Source organism: Rhagoletis zephyria, unplaced genomic scaffold, assembly GCF_001687245.7.
Source record: "Rhagoletis zephyria isolate East Lansing unplaced genomic scaffold, Rhagoletis_zephyria_1.1 Rzeph_scaffold_02033, whole genome shotgun sequence".
Lineage (NCBI taxonomy): Eukaryota > Metazoa > Arthropoda > Insecta > Diptera > Tephritidae > Rhagoletis > Rhagoletis zephyria.
The window spans coordinates 62,771-77,261 of NW_016159117.1; the positions used below are offsets into that span (position 1 = coordinate 62,771).

Below are 14,491 nucleotides of genomic sequence, written 5' to 3' on the forward strand. Positions count from 1 at the left end.
ATTTTAACCACGCTACTGAACGGATTTAGACAAGATTTTTTATGTATATAATAAACGAAGTACATGATGACATATGATGTCTTTCTCCAAATACGTAAATGTACATATGCATACATTCAGCGCGTGGCCGGCTAGTATAATATATATATATAAAAATGAAATGTCTTACGTATGACGGCGATGCCTGACCAAACGGTTGAACCGATTTCAATTCTGTAAAAAGCATATTTTTGGACCTTCTGTGTGGAAGGTTCTTTGATTTAAAAANACTTTTTGTTGTTGTTCTTAAAAAATTAAGAAAGCTGAGACGTCACGATTTAACAATTTCATAGAGTTTTCCGTATATTGAATGTCACTAAACTACTAAACGGCTGGACCGATTTCGTTCATATTTGGAACATATTTCAGCACCTTGAAGAGAAATAGTTCCACTAAAAATTTAATCGCTGGGTGGCGCTGGGCTCGGGATATTCATAAAAATTGCATTTACTTGCTCATTTGGCTCAGATTTAGAACATACGTTAGCCAATTGAAAATAAATATTGGGACTAAAAATGTACACGATAGGTGGCATTGTGGACGAGATATTCCTAAAATTCTTATACACTGGGATAACGATAGATATCTGCTATGTATTTGAAGAAGTATGTATGTATGTATGTATGTGCCAGGTTGCAGCCTAAACGGATGGACAGAATCATATGAAATTTTGCCAGAGTATTGCCATGACACCTGGGCATATAACACGAAGAAAAAAATTGGGATTCGACAAGGGGGCGTGGCACCTACCGTAGGCGTGAAATTATTTATCAGCTATAACTTCGGAACCATAATTCACATGAACTTGAAGTTTGGTATGCAGACATATCTACGGTGGCTGTATGTACATACAACGAGTTTGTTAAAAAGGGGCGAGGCATATGCCATTGGCGTGGACCTTTTTATCAGCTATAACTTCGGAAACATAAGTCCCAAGAACTTGAAATTTGGTATGCAGGTATATCTATGGTGAGCACTTATAGTAAGGTAGTATACAAATGAGTTTATAAAAGGGGGCACGGCACATCCCATATGCGTGGAATATTTTACCAAGTATAACTTCAAAACCATAAGCCACATGAAGTTGAAATTTGGTACACAGACGTATCTATGATAAGTGCGTATAGTAAGGTATATATAAATGAGTTTGGAAATGGGGGCGTGGCTCATCCTATAGACGTGGATTTTTTTATCAGCTATAACTTCGGAACCATAAGTCATATGAACTTTAAATTTTGTATGCGGGCATATCTATGGTAAGCGCTTATAGTAAGGTATATATAAATGAGTTTATAAAAGGGGGCACTGCACATCCAATAGGCGTGGAATATTTTACTAAGTATAACTTCAAAACCATAAGTCACATGAAGTAGAAATTTGGTACACAAACGTACATATGGTAAGTGCTTATAGTAAGGTATATATAAATGAGTTTGAAAATGGGGGCGTGGCTCATCCCATAGGCGTGGATATTTTTATCAGCTATAAGTTCGCAACCATAAGTCACATGAACTTGAAATTTGGTATGCGGGCATATCTATGGTAAGTGCTTATAGTAAGGTATATATAAATGAGTTTGCAAATGGGGGCGTGCCTCATCCCATAGGCGTGGATTATTTTATCAGCTATAACTTCGGAACTATAAGTCACATGAACTTTAAATTTGGTATGCAGGCATAGCTACGGTAGGTGCTTAGAGTAGGCTATAAATAAATGAGTGACACATCCCATAGGCGGGAAATTTTTTATCAGACCTAACTTGGGAGCCATTTGGTATGCAGGCAGGTGCTAATGGTAAGGTGTATAGGAATGAGTTTGTAAAAAGGGGCGTGGCACATCCCGTAGGCGTGGAATTTTTTATCAGCTATAACTTGGGAACCATAAGCCCCACGAACTTGAAATTTGGTATGCTGGCACAGCTATGGTAGGTGCTTATAGTAAGGTGTATATGAATGAGTTTGTAAAAGGGGGCGTGATACATCCCGTAGGCGTGGAATTTTTTATCAGCTGTAACTTGGGAACCATAAGCCCCACGAACTTGAAATTTGGTATGCAGGCACAGCTATGGTAGGTGCTTATAGTAAGGTATATATAAATGGGTGCGTGTCACATTCCATAAGCGTGGAATTTTTTCCCAGCCGTAAATTTAGACCATTTTGGAATGGAAAGGTTAAATCATTTTATTGCTCCCGCGATGCTGTTAAACGAAACATGTTCATGTATAATGGATAAAACTACTTCTGAAATAAGCATTCTAGCGGAAAAGTGCAGCTATACTAAAACAGCTAAGCGAATAGGAAGCTATACGGAATGTACCATAGTAGACTAATTTTAGTTTAAAAATTCTATCGTTACCTTATTCCAGCTAATATTAATAATGGAACAAGATGTTTAGTACAGAAAGTGATGATCAATATATGTATATTAGTTGAAGTACGATAAAGATATTTATATGAAGTTAAGGCCAATTGTATGCTCTAGCCTACCGAAAATTTGGTTTTCAACATTAAGCCAAGATTTTGAGGGTCAATTAAAAATTCTGAATATGCTATTTTAATCTACATAGCACTCGACTAGGGTCACCACTTGTTCAAACCTTAAAAAGTTCACTAAAATTTTTCTAATTTCGCTTTGATCACGTTGATTTTAAATATTCTTTTTTGTTTGTTTTCTTCCATAGAAAAAAAGTCCAGCATACATACTTTGTATGGAAGAAAATCCGTGAAAAAATGCTAAAAATCAACTTAAAACTTAAAAAATTTTCCTAGAAATGCTTATTAAACAGTTTTCAATTTAGATGAAACTGTGTAGAATATTATAAAATTTGCACAATGTTTGAAAATTGGGTTTATATAGTTAAAAAAATAAACATTAAATAAAGAAAATAAAAATTTCAATAGTGTTATTGAGCTTTGTACCACGCGTCATCGTAAAGGTTAAAATTTTAAAGGCGTGTTTATCGGGTTTTCGGTTTTTTGAGTTATGACAGTATTGAAGTAAATGAGCTTTATGTTCATTTTCATCATGATTCAATAATAAAAGGTTTGCTCAAAAAACAGTTTTCCCGCTCCCTCTTGACAAAATCGGCTCTCTTAGCAAGGCACTGTGTGTGGGTTCGTGTGTGTGTTCAAAGCTTTTGTAACTCTTGCTTTTGTAAGGGAGCTAATGGTCTGATTATGCATACTTCACATAACTTCGCACAACTTCGCATAAACTTCAAACTGTATTTTCGTATGTACTTTGTATCTAATTTGTATGTATTCCATTACCCAGAAATTAGCAGAACTTTTAAAAACTTAGCGATCTGTTGAGTTTAGATTTCACTTCACATTTTCTTAAGTTACATTTTTATTGGACTGGTACAAATGGTTGTGCGAAGTTATGCGAAGTATGCGTAATCAGACCCTAAGGGAGTGTCAAAACTCTAATGCCACTAATGAGCAAACCTTTAATTATTGAATCATGCATTTAATAACATTCAAACGTTCGCCACAATATTTATTGGGTAATTAAAAAAAATGTACTTAAGAAAGTTCTTAGCTCGTCGATATTTTTCGGCATTCGCGATATTTACTCAGTACTTGTGAAAAAGTATCTAGTTCTCGATACTACTCAGTACTCATGAAAAGTACCGATATTCTGTACTCGGTACTCGTATCGTTCTATCACTACCCATTGTGCAACGCAGCGCAAAGTAGAATATGCATTTACTGAAAAATATGCTAAAATATGCTCTAAGAAATATAACTCCAACTTTATATTTTTTGGGAAAACGCTTAAGCATTTCATCAGCGCGTTGCTAACATGCCTGACAAAAAACATGCCCGAACATATTTTGGGTTGCCCTAGTTGTAACATTTTTAATGAAAACAATTTTTTTTACCTATTATTTACATGGAAAATTTCAAATGCCACCGACACTTTTCCAAATGAGAAAATTTTATTCTAATAAATAGATCCTTTTAAGGAATAAATTCATTAGGTTAGTTATTTTGAATCACCCTAATGTACACATCGTCGATGTTTTTGTAAAACCGCCTATCCTACGGCACAAAATTTTACAGGAGAGCAAAAAAACGGGTTTTCTTTGAATGCATTACCTTGTTAGGCATCCTTTTCTCGAGCTATTATTTTAAAAATATGTTGTTTTAATAACGATTTTACAATTTTTATGCATAAAACTCGATGCCTGAAGTTCAAGGTTACCAAATCCCATTTTTGCTACAACGGCGATTAAGGCAGTTCTGCAACTGATCGATGGGCGGTCTTGCAAAAACATCGACGATATATATAATACGTACTTTAATACAAGCGCAGTTAATAATTTTGCAATGAATGTTACTCACTTTACAATATTCGGATGGTCTGAAGCATTTAGGTGTTTCAATAACGCGATCTCACGAAGCGTTGACATTGGAACTCCGTTGTCTGTAATGGGTATGCGAACTTTTTTGATCGCAACAATCTTGCCAGATTGGTTATCTCGTGCACGATATACAGTACCGTAAGCACCTGCGACATTCGTGTTCAAATATTAAATTAAGATAATTTTTGACGACCCATTTGTTGAATTGGATGCAATTGACGAAAACCACCAAAAACATGAAAAAAGAATAAAAGTAAATTATAAGAGCAGAAATCAAATTACGAAAATACATATAAAAATATCTCAAAGCTTTTATGTAAACAAAGTGTATAGCCCCTTTTCCGGCTTTAGATTTATAGTTGATTTCCATCAAGCCATAACTGCAGTTTACGCCGTTTGATAAACGGAGATTACAACTCGAAGGGGGTAATTCCACCTATTAAGTAGAAGCAAACGAAAAGAAAAAAGCAAACCTTAAGAAAAAACCCTTGCCGATCACCCCATGTTGGAATTATTTGAACTTCTCTGAGCTCTAACTACAGTTAACCCATTGGTGGAAATAGGCTATTAGCGAGAATTTTTCAAATTAATTTGATTTTTTTTTTAACAAAAAGTAAAATTTCCGAATTCAATGCCAATACTTATGTATGCATGTATTGTTGTTTTATATGGGAAAAACAACTTTTCGTAGAAATGGTAAAGAATTCTTGAGAATTAATATTTTTAGATCGGAAAGTTTTATTTCTCTTCTATTATAAGCTACTATTCCATACGAAGACAGACCTGTTCAAAAAATCTATTAGGGGCCCAAAGAACGATTTCGTTCTAATTTAATACATTGCACATACATACATATCTGTGTTCGTAAGGAATAGTAGCAGCTTATGTCGAAAGGCTGGCTTTAGTATAATGCGGCATTCGCAGCATACGATTGCGAATGACTCACAGGCGCCGAGCCGTTGAAGAATTTTTGGCAAATAAACGTGCAAGAAGTAGTTCCGATACTAGCAAGTCAATATTCTTATTAAGTCTCATCAAAAAAATCCTTGTCGTTTAAAGAATAAAGGTGATGCCGCGTTATACTAAAGCCAGCTTCCCGACATAAGCTACTATTCCATACGAAGACAGACTTGTTCAAAAAATCTATTAGGGGCCGCAAAGAACGATTTCGTTCTAATTTAATACATTGCACACTAGGGTGGTCCAAAAACAGTAAAGTCGGAATTGTAATGTTCTCCCTCCTAGGATTGTTCTATATCGAAAAAGTATACCCCTATTTTTTTATTTTGATATAAAAAAATATTTAAAGGACGCTCAAAGCGCTCCAAGTTTTTCACACGACGGCGAGTTTCAGGGGCCTGCCAATTCACTATTTGACTTTGAAGGAAAGAAAAGCAGTGGAAACTGAATATTTAAATCTTTTAATTTTCCCATGGAATAAATTTTCTCAGAACCATTCCATCCGTCTCTGAATAAGTTTGGATAATTGCTTACGGAGTGGAAACTGCAACAGGCAATAAAATGTTTGGAAATATACATATGTAAATCTATATATTAATACGCTAACATGAATTTTGTCTCCGTTCGTTTGGTGATTCTACCGAACCGATTTCCAAACCAAGAACACCATTGGAAAGGAATTTTTCTGTAGATAAGCACCATAAGTTTTTATGGTTTCAAAATTGGTTGAAAATTACGGCCTAAACCGTCGCTCAAACATTTCCGTATTTGTGTATAGATGTTGCTGCAACATGTTCAATTTGACATGTTTCGCATGTTGTTTCACTAAAGATAAATATGAAGATGAAGATATAAATGATAACGATGAAGTCAGAAAAAGAAGGCAAAAGTGAAGATAAAGACGAAAATGGAGACGATCACAGACAAATAAGAACTAGGGTAACTGAAAGGGTAAGAAAATTTCTTGACTTTTTGAAGTGGAACTTCTATAGCGGCAGTTGGTTGGTTGGGAGTAAATTGTCAAATTCAAGGGGAATAATGCATATGGAAAAACGAAGATCAAGGTAAATTTAAACACTTTAAGGTAAAGGTGAAGAGGAATATGCAAAAATAAAGATAAATATGAAGAAAAGGATGAGGATGAAGATCGATATTGTTATCGATATAAAACTCGATATTTTTATCGATATAATACTCGATATTGTAATCGATAAAATAATATATAACAATGATACTGTTATTGATTAAATAACCGCTATTGTTATCGATACAATAATTTATATTGGTATAGATATGTATAATAATCGATACTGATGACTGTAATATTTATCGATGAATTAATCGATTTTGCAATCGGTATATTTTTCTATATGTTTATGGATATTGTTATCGGTATTTTTATCGACACAGTTATCGACACGGTTTTCGATATAATAATCAGAACATAATATGTGATCACATTAAATGACATCACATCACACTATATTACATGGCACAAAGAGACATCACATGATATTACATCCGCACCTCATCTCATCTACGTGAATAGATAAAGAAAAGGATAAAAACAAAGATATGAAAGATAAAAACAAAGATAAAGACCAAGGTAAATTTACCGATTTCAAAACCAAAACCACCGTTGGAAAGGTTGGAAAGGTAATTCTCTGTATATGAGAGAGTTTAATAGTTTCGAAATTGGTTGAAAATCGTCGTTTAAAAATTTCCATATTTTTGCAAACTGTTAATTTAAGCTATTTCGAATTTTGTTTTACTTCGTATTTGGAATTAAACTTTGAAATAAAAACAAATATGAAGATGAAGAAACAAGTGATAACGATGAAGACAAAAAAGAAGGCAAAAGTGAAGATAAAGGCGAAAATGGAGACAATGAGAAATACATAAGAATTAGGGTACTTAACTGAATTGCAATTTTCCGATAGGAATCGAAATAAAATCAACCATAAAGGTTACCGAAATTTATCGAATCATCGAAGTTTGTAATTATCGAAATTTATCCATGCTTATTAAGTTATCGCAACGTATCGAATTATTCAAATTGATCAATGTTTATTGAGTTGTCGACAGTTTATAGACACAGAAACTTAGTTGTCGAAATTTACGGATAGTTATCGAGCTATAAAAACGTGTGGGATTATCGAAATTTGTCAAGTTAAAGAAATATATCAAGTTATCGATATTTATTGAATTATCATTATTTATAGATTTGACGAAATTTATCGAGTTGTAATGCATGGAGTTCTTTCAACTTACAAAGTTATCGATAATTATTGATCTACTGAAATTGGTTGATTCATCGAATCGAAGTTTTGGAATTTTCAAAATATATCGATTTATCGAAATTTCAAGGTTATATAAGCTTATGGATTTATCACTGCTTATCGAATTTTATCGTGTTAACAGAGTGTAGCGAGTTATCAAAATTTTTTGATAGTTTTCGAAAAATGTGGAGCTGTCAAAAGCAAAAATTTATAAAGGTATCCAAAGAATTTACATTTTTGAGTTATAGAAATTTATCGAGCCCTTGAATTTCACAGTTATCGAAATTGGTCGAGTTAACGAATTTTGTTGAGTTACCGAATTTTAGTGTTTTCGAAATTCATCGAACTATCGATATGTATAAAATCATTGAAATTTATCGATAAACTGGAATGTATCGAGTCAATTCCAAGTCCTGCCGAATTCCAAAAACCTTCTACGATAAAAAAAGTTTTAGTTACGTTTTTGTTCCAAAACAGAAGATTTTCCGGTAAGTTAATTTGTACTGTAGAAGTTTTGCTACGTGTTAAGTTAGAAAACCTCTCCAGGGCTCCTAAACACTAGAAAAACTATCGAATTTTGACAGTAACTGGCACTCTAGTTCATATTATTATTCTTGCCGCACTCACATGCTTTGTTGAGCGCGTTTTATATGAAGGCTAATAGTTTCTGCTGCAAAACGTTTCCAATATCAAACAGTATGTTATCAAGGTTGAATAGCTCAATATATGACAACAACAGAAATTTAAATGATTCAGACACTATAGGTCATTTTGAAGAAATTGTGGAAATAGCTCTCGCCTTATTAAGTATAGGTTTTTATTTAATTTTTAGCGCCGAGCTCTTAAAAGCGGATTGTGCGATTAATCAATTGATATGAGTTATAATAAATTTAATAATTACGCAGTCCTATTGCAAAATGTGTTGAAACCAATACTTTTAAAAAGCATGCATATTTTTAAAGAAATTTGTTTCTACATCACTATTAAATAAGTGATTTGCGTTATTTATTAGTACCCTCTGAAGGTAATATATTCCTTTTTGGTTTTAAAAACTATATTATAACAAGATCTCATTTTTAAAATAAAAGATTGTTAAATCAATTTCATAAATTTTATTAAAAAAAAAGGGCGATCAGAACTAATTCTGCGCGTTTATTTGCCAAAAATCCTTCAACGGTTCGGCGCTAGTGAGTCATTCGCAATCTTATGCTGTTAAAGCCAGCCTTTCGAAATAAGCTACGTTCCGTACGAACACTGAAGTAATTGTGAAAACTAGAACCGCTCCGTTTTATTTTAGATCAATCTATTTTTTCTTATCTACATGCAACTTTGGATACATGATATGTAAGTATATCACTTTTAATAAATGCTATTTTAATTCAAGAAGATAATCCCTAGCTTAAATTGAAAAGTGGCCAAATTACGTTCTTTAAATTACAAGGCATTTATATGAACAGAGTTAAACTACAGTTCAAATCAGGGCCAGGGTTTCCAACTTTTCTAATCTTGAAACCGGGACGCACAAGAAGTCTGTTCTTTTGCTCGCCCGCAGGTGTCCGTAAGTGCCCAATTTTTATTTCTTTGGTTGGTTCTCGGGCTGTTGAGATCCACTTTGAGCTTTTTGCTTCTCACTAGCCCGAAGTCGGCCGGACTATTTTTCCGAGCGAGTTTGTAAAAAACTGTCGAACTTCCAGAGGAAGAGGAACAATTTGTGCATATTTAGTTGTTTTTATTTGATTGATAAGTGAAAAAATATCAAGTGAACCATTAGTTAACGTTATCGTGTTCGCTGCCGCTAAATTCTTAAATTTTGTAATTTGGTGCGATTTGACGTATACAGCCCTTCCGTACCAGTCGAAGCAATGACAACGTCACCCTTATGCGGTGGTGAGTTTTCGTTAACACGAGAATCCCATAAGATAGGTCGTGTCAGCTGACACGGCCCACGGTTTTACGTCAGTGGCTGGTTGAGCTCCTAGTTTCGGGCAGGAATTGGGATCTTTGCGTTTCCGTGGTTTTGGACAGTTTATTCACTTTTGTGAGAGCATTTCATAATTAGATAGATAGACGGTTGATTAGAGCTGCTCTGCTGATATGTCCGGAATTGAAGTCGCTTCTGGCCAACGCGTAAAGCGGTCGATTAGCGTTAAACAATAACGTTGCCCATTGTGAGGAGGTAAAGGGCCGATGATGTCGACGTTGATGTGATCGAAGCGTCCATTAGGCGGTGTGTACTGTTGGACTGGCGACTTATTATGGCGGCTTACCTTCGATCTTTGACATTGGAGGCAGCGTCGTGCGAAGAGTGCAGCGTCTTTTCGAATATTCGGCCAGATAAAGCCATCGGAAACCAATTTGACGGTGGTTTTGGAACCTGGGTGTGCCACGTTGTGAAAGTTGCTTAAAACTTGTGTCCGGAACTGCCTTGGGATGAACGGGCGCACATTTTTAGATGAAACATCGCACCATATTTCGCTTGGCTCGGCTGGAATTTTAAGAAGCTTGAACTTTAGTGAGGTTGTATTACGTACCATCAATTTCTTTAGTTCGGCGTCGTTTTTCTGTGCTCTCGCTATTTCGCTGAAGTCTATTGGGGACGTAATTTTGTTTACTCTGGATAGCAAGTCTGCTGTGTGGTTGTTTGCTCCCTCGATATAACGGATGTCTGTTGTATACTGACTAATAAAGTCCCAATGTCGGCGTTGACGCGGTGTCGCCTTTTCGCTATTTTGCTGGTAAGCGAATATAAGCGGCTTGTGGTCGGTCATTATGAAAAATGGTCGGCCTTCCTGTCATAGGTGCTATATCTCTGCTCCGTTGCGGTCAGTTTTTTGGAGAAGTAGCCAAGGGGCTGTGCGTCTTTTTCCACCAGCTGATTCAACACGGCTCCAACTGCAACGTCCGAGGCGTCGGTAACCAATGACAGAGGAGCGTTTTGACGAGGATGAGCCAATATAGCGGCGTTTGCGAGTTCTGAATTACATTTCTCAAATGCGAAACTTTTCTCATCATTCCATACTGGCTCCTTTTGTCGTTTCGCTTATTTCCGGGAATCATCACTGTTAGCGTCTTTTGGTATTCAGCTGCGTTAGGCAAAAACTTGTGGTAAAAATTAACTGTAGCTAAAAACTTTTTTAGCTGGTAAGCTGCGGTTAGTTTTTTGAATTTTCTGATTGCTTCGACCCTTTCCGGTAAAGGTTGGATGCCAGACTGAGTAATTAAATGCCCTAGGAATCTGATTTCCTTCACGCAAAACTCACATTTGGCGGGGTTGATGACGAGGCCGTATTCTCTGAGGCGGGTAAAAACTTGACGTAGGTGACTGCGATGTTCTTCGTAGTCTCGAGACGTGATGAGTATGTCATCGATATACGCGAACACGAAATGCAACACTCGAAGCGTTTCGTGGATCAACCTCTGGAAGGATTGTGCTGCGTTTCGTAAGCCGAAAGGCATATACAAATATTCGTATAGGCCAAACGGTGTCGTTATGGGCGTTTTATGAACGTCGCCTGGATGAATCAGAAGCTGGTGGTATGCTTTCTGCAGATCTATTTTGCTAAAAATTTGCTTCCCGTTCAGCATCGATGAGCAATCTTGCAGGTAAGGTATCGGGTATCGGGCGGCATTGTTTGCGAATTGAGCCTCCTGTAATCGCCACACGGTCGCCATTTACCGTCATCCTTTTTCACCATATGCAGTGGGCTTGCATAGTTGCTGCAGGATGGGCGAATGATGCCCTGCCGTAAAAGAAATTCAAACTCGTCTTTGGCTATTTTCAGCATCGCTGGCTCCAATCGGCGTGGATGGGCGAACACGGGTTGTCCGGTCGTCTCGATTCGGTGCTGTGTAGTAGAGGTGTTGTGTGTTCGCATGGCTGGTAAGCGCGTAATGTCGTGAAACTCTGCCAGAAAATCGGCGCACCTTGTTTCGCTCCTGAACGTTCGTATGGCGATCTTTCTTACCGTTAATACACGGCTTGTTGCCTTTGCATTTGTCATGCTGTCGATGAGTTTGTTGCTTTTTAAATCGATGAGCAGTCCGTAATGCTGTATAAAGTCTGCGCCTATGATTGGGGTCTGTACGTCGGCAATCGTAAACATCCAGTCGAATCGTCTTCGTAGGCCGAGGTCGAGGCTTAAGCGTAGATGTCCGAACGTCGAAATGGATGTGCCGTTTGCTGCGTAAAGTTTAACCGTCGATGCCGGTGTATTTGCGGTAAAACGGTGGGGTAGGACGGAAACGTCGGCTCCTGTATCGATAACAAATGAAATGGCGGATTTTCGGTCGTTGATTGTGAGACGGTTTACGCTGGCGACCGCTGCGATTTCTGCGCCAGCGACCGCGTCGATTCATTTTGCACTATTATCATTGTTACTAGGCTTGTAATGCCTGCACGGTGGTCTGTAGTTTCTGCTACTTGAGCCGAACTTACGATGATACCAGCATTCGGCGGTGTTTGTTGGTGTGCCGCTTCGTCGGCGCTTCTGAGATTGCCGGCGGTAACTCAGCCGGCTTCGTTCGCGTTGCCTTCCGCGTTCGACGCTCATGCGGTCCTCGTATACGGCGTTTTGTAGGTCGTCGTATTCTCCCCTCCACTGCCTTTGTACGACAGCTGTAGGTGAGGGTGTTATGTGTCTACTCTGGTCGGCCGTACTGCTGTTCACTTGTAGACTAATTGTATCAACGATGGCATCTGCAATTTTTAAATGCTCCTTCGATGGTCCTGTGCAAGCGGCTACGGCGGCCTAAGCATAGATGGGTAGACGTTTTGACCAACTGTTTTTTACTGCAGATTCGCTCATGGTGTCGCCCACCAATCTCATGATCTCTGCAAATAGTTGGCTCGGGCGTTGGTCACCGAGTTGTGTCTCGTTCAGCATTTGGTTGAGTCGGCGTTGCTGGCTGTCAGTGCAAAAGGTGATCAATCGGCGTTTGATGAATTCGTACCGTCCTTGTTCGGGTACTTCCCCTACGGTGGCTAGGAAGTCTTGCAGTACACGTGGGCCTAATGCTGCCATCGCGCTGTTGTACTTTTGCGTATCGCTCTTGATGCCCATTGCTGCAAACCAGTAATCCAGGCTCAAGAACCATCCTCCGATGTTTTTCCGACCGATTGCTGGCTTGTCGATTTTCATTGCCACGGCGTTAACATCCACAGCTGGTACCTTTTTTATGGTACCCGTGGGCGAATTCTCGTCTGGATCTTTCGCGGCATCCTTGATGATCGCGGTGTTTTCAGTTGAGTCCGTAGTATCGTTTTTCAACAACGCTTCAATTTTATAAAAAATCTAGCTGTATCCGGGGTAACTGTTGATGCAACGGTTTTTTTGTCGGGGTCACCCCTTTGGGAACTCGTTGAAGCTGCTTAATAAAAAGACGTGTCACTTTCTCTATAATTGTATGAGAACTGGTCTGTGCTGCTATGCCTGTCCGCGCCTACACCTTTCGGTTTTCCATGAAAGCGGAAAGATGTGATTGCGGGACAGTGCAATAACAACAATAGTCGTTCGTTGGGTAAAAAGGCAACGAATTTCGATCCATGTTTTTACATGCGGCGTGAAGGCGACAACATCATGTTAGTCCAACAACGATAATTGGTTAAAAGCAACGAAGAAAACGCTCTCACAACATTTCGATATGAAGGATATCGGCAAGGTTAATCGATGTCTGGGTATAGATTTTCAGCAGAATCTGGTGAAGGGTGAGATTTTTCTATCACAACGGTCATATGCTGTCAGTATTGGAACGTTTCGGCATGTCAGAATGCAATCCTTCGAAAACGCCAATAGAAGCGAATTGCAAACTCACAATGCCTGCGACGAAAAACGAGGCGGTCATGGCGAAATACCCGTATCAAAGTCTAATCGGTGCTTTGATGTACATGGCGGTATCTACAAGACCAGACATAGTGTATGCCGTGAATTTTATGAGTCAATTCAACAGTAACTACCTGGAAGAGCACTGGAAGTCATCAAAGAGAATTTTGCGTTACGTCAAGGGTACATTACAACAAGGTTTACTGTACAAGAAGTCAGGTGCAGATTTGTATGGTGTAGTCGATGCCGATTGGGGCGCAAATTCAGCGGACAGGCGATCCTACTCAGGTTTTGCGTTTATATTCGCCGGGTCCTCTGTAAGCTGGGAAGCGCGTAAGCAACGTACTGTTTCACTTTCAAGTACAGAAGCGGAATACGTTGCGATAACTGAGGCTGCTAAGGAAGCCCTATATTTCAAAGCTGCCTTGAAAGAAGTGGGGATTGATTGTGCCAGCGTCAAATTATTTAACGATAATCAGAGCGCACAAAAGTTGGCTGCATCTACGAATTTTTACCCTCGGACAAAGCACATTGACATACGTCACCACTTTATCCGTGACCGTGTGCAAGATAAGACGATCACGCTAGAGTATATGTCAACACAGCAAATGCCAGCGGACATCCTTACCAAGGGTCTTCGGCTAATGAAACACAGTATTTGTTCATCGCATTTGGGTCTTGTCGAACGCAGCTCAGAGGAATAAGCTCTCTACTTCGAGAGGAGGTGTTGTGGAGGCGAAGTAGTTCGTAGTAAATAGTAGTAAATGAATATGTACTCAAAATTACAACCATGTACCTCTTGCAACCATGCATACTATTTTGCATTTCTCTTTTCATCATTCAATCTTTGTAAAACATTCGTTCGTATTGAATAAAGTCAGTCGTTAATTAGCATTCAAAATCCTCGGAACTTTAAAAACCAACAATACTAACAACCACATGATCAAGTGAATTGCAGCGGAATAGCTGCGCTTGATTGTGTTGGCATAACAAAAATGAAAATAGTGGAAAAAAGCAAACGATAATTT

General features: G+C 38.1%; 1 protein-coding gene across 2 annotated transcripts in view; it reads right to left on the reverse strand.

Moving 5' to 3' along the window:
* The window catches only part of Cdk4 (Cyclin-dependent kinase 4), an 80,051-nt gene that overhangs the window by 59,493 nt on the left and 6,067 nt on the right, over positions 1-14,491 (reverse strand). For both annotated transcript variants that reach the window (XM_017620059.1, XM_017620058.1), the window contains one exon: positions 4,386-4,551. In XM_017620059.1, the coding sequence (XP_017475548.1) occupies positions 4,386-4,551 (166 nt within the window). The remainder of the gene's footprint in view (positions 1-4,385; positions 4,552-14,491) is intronic.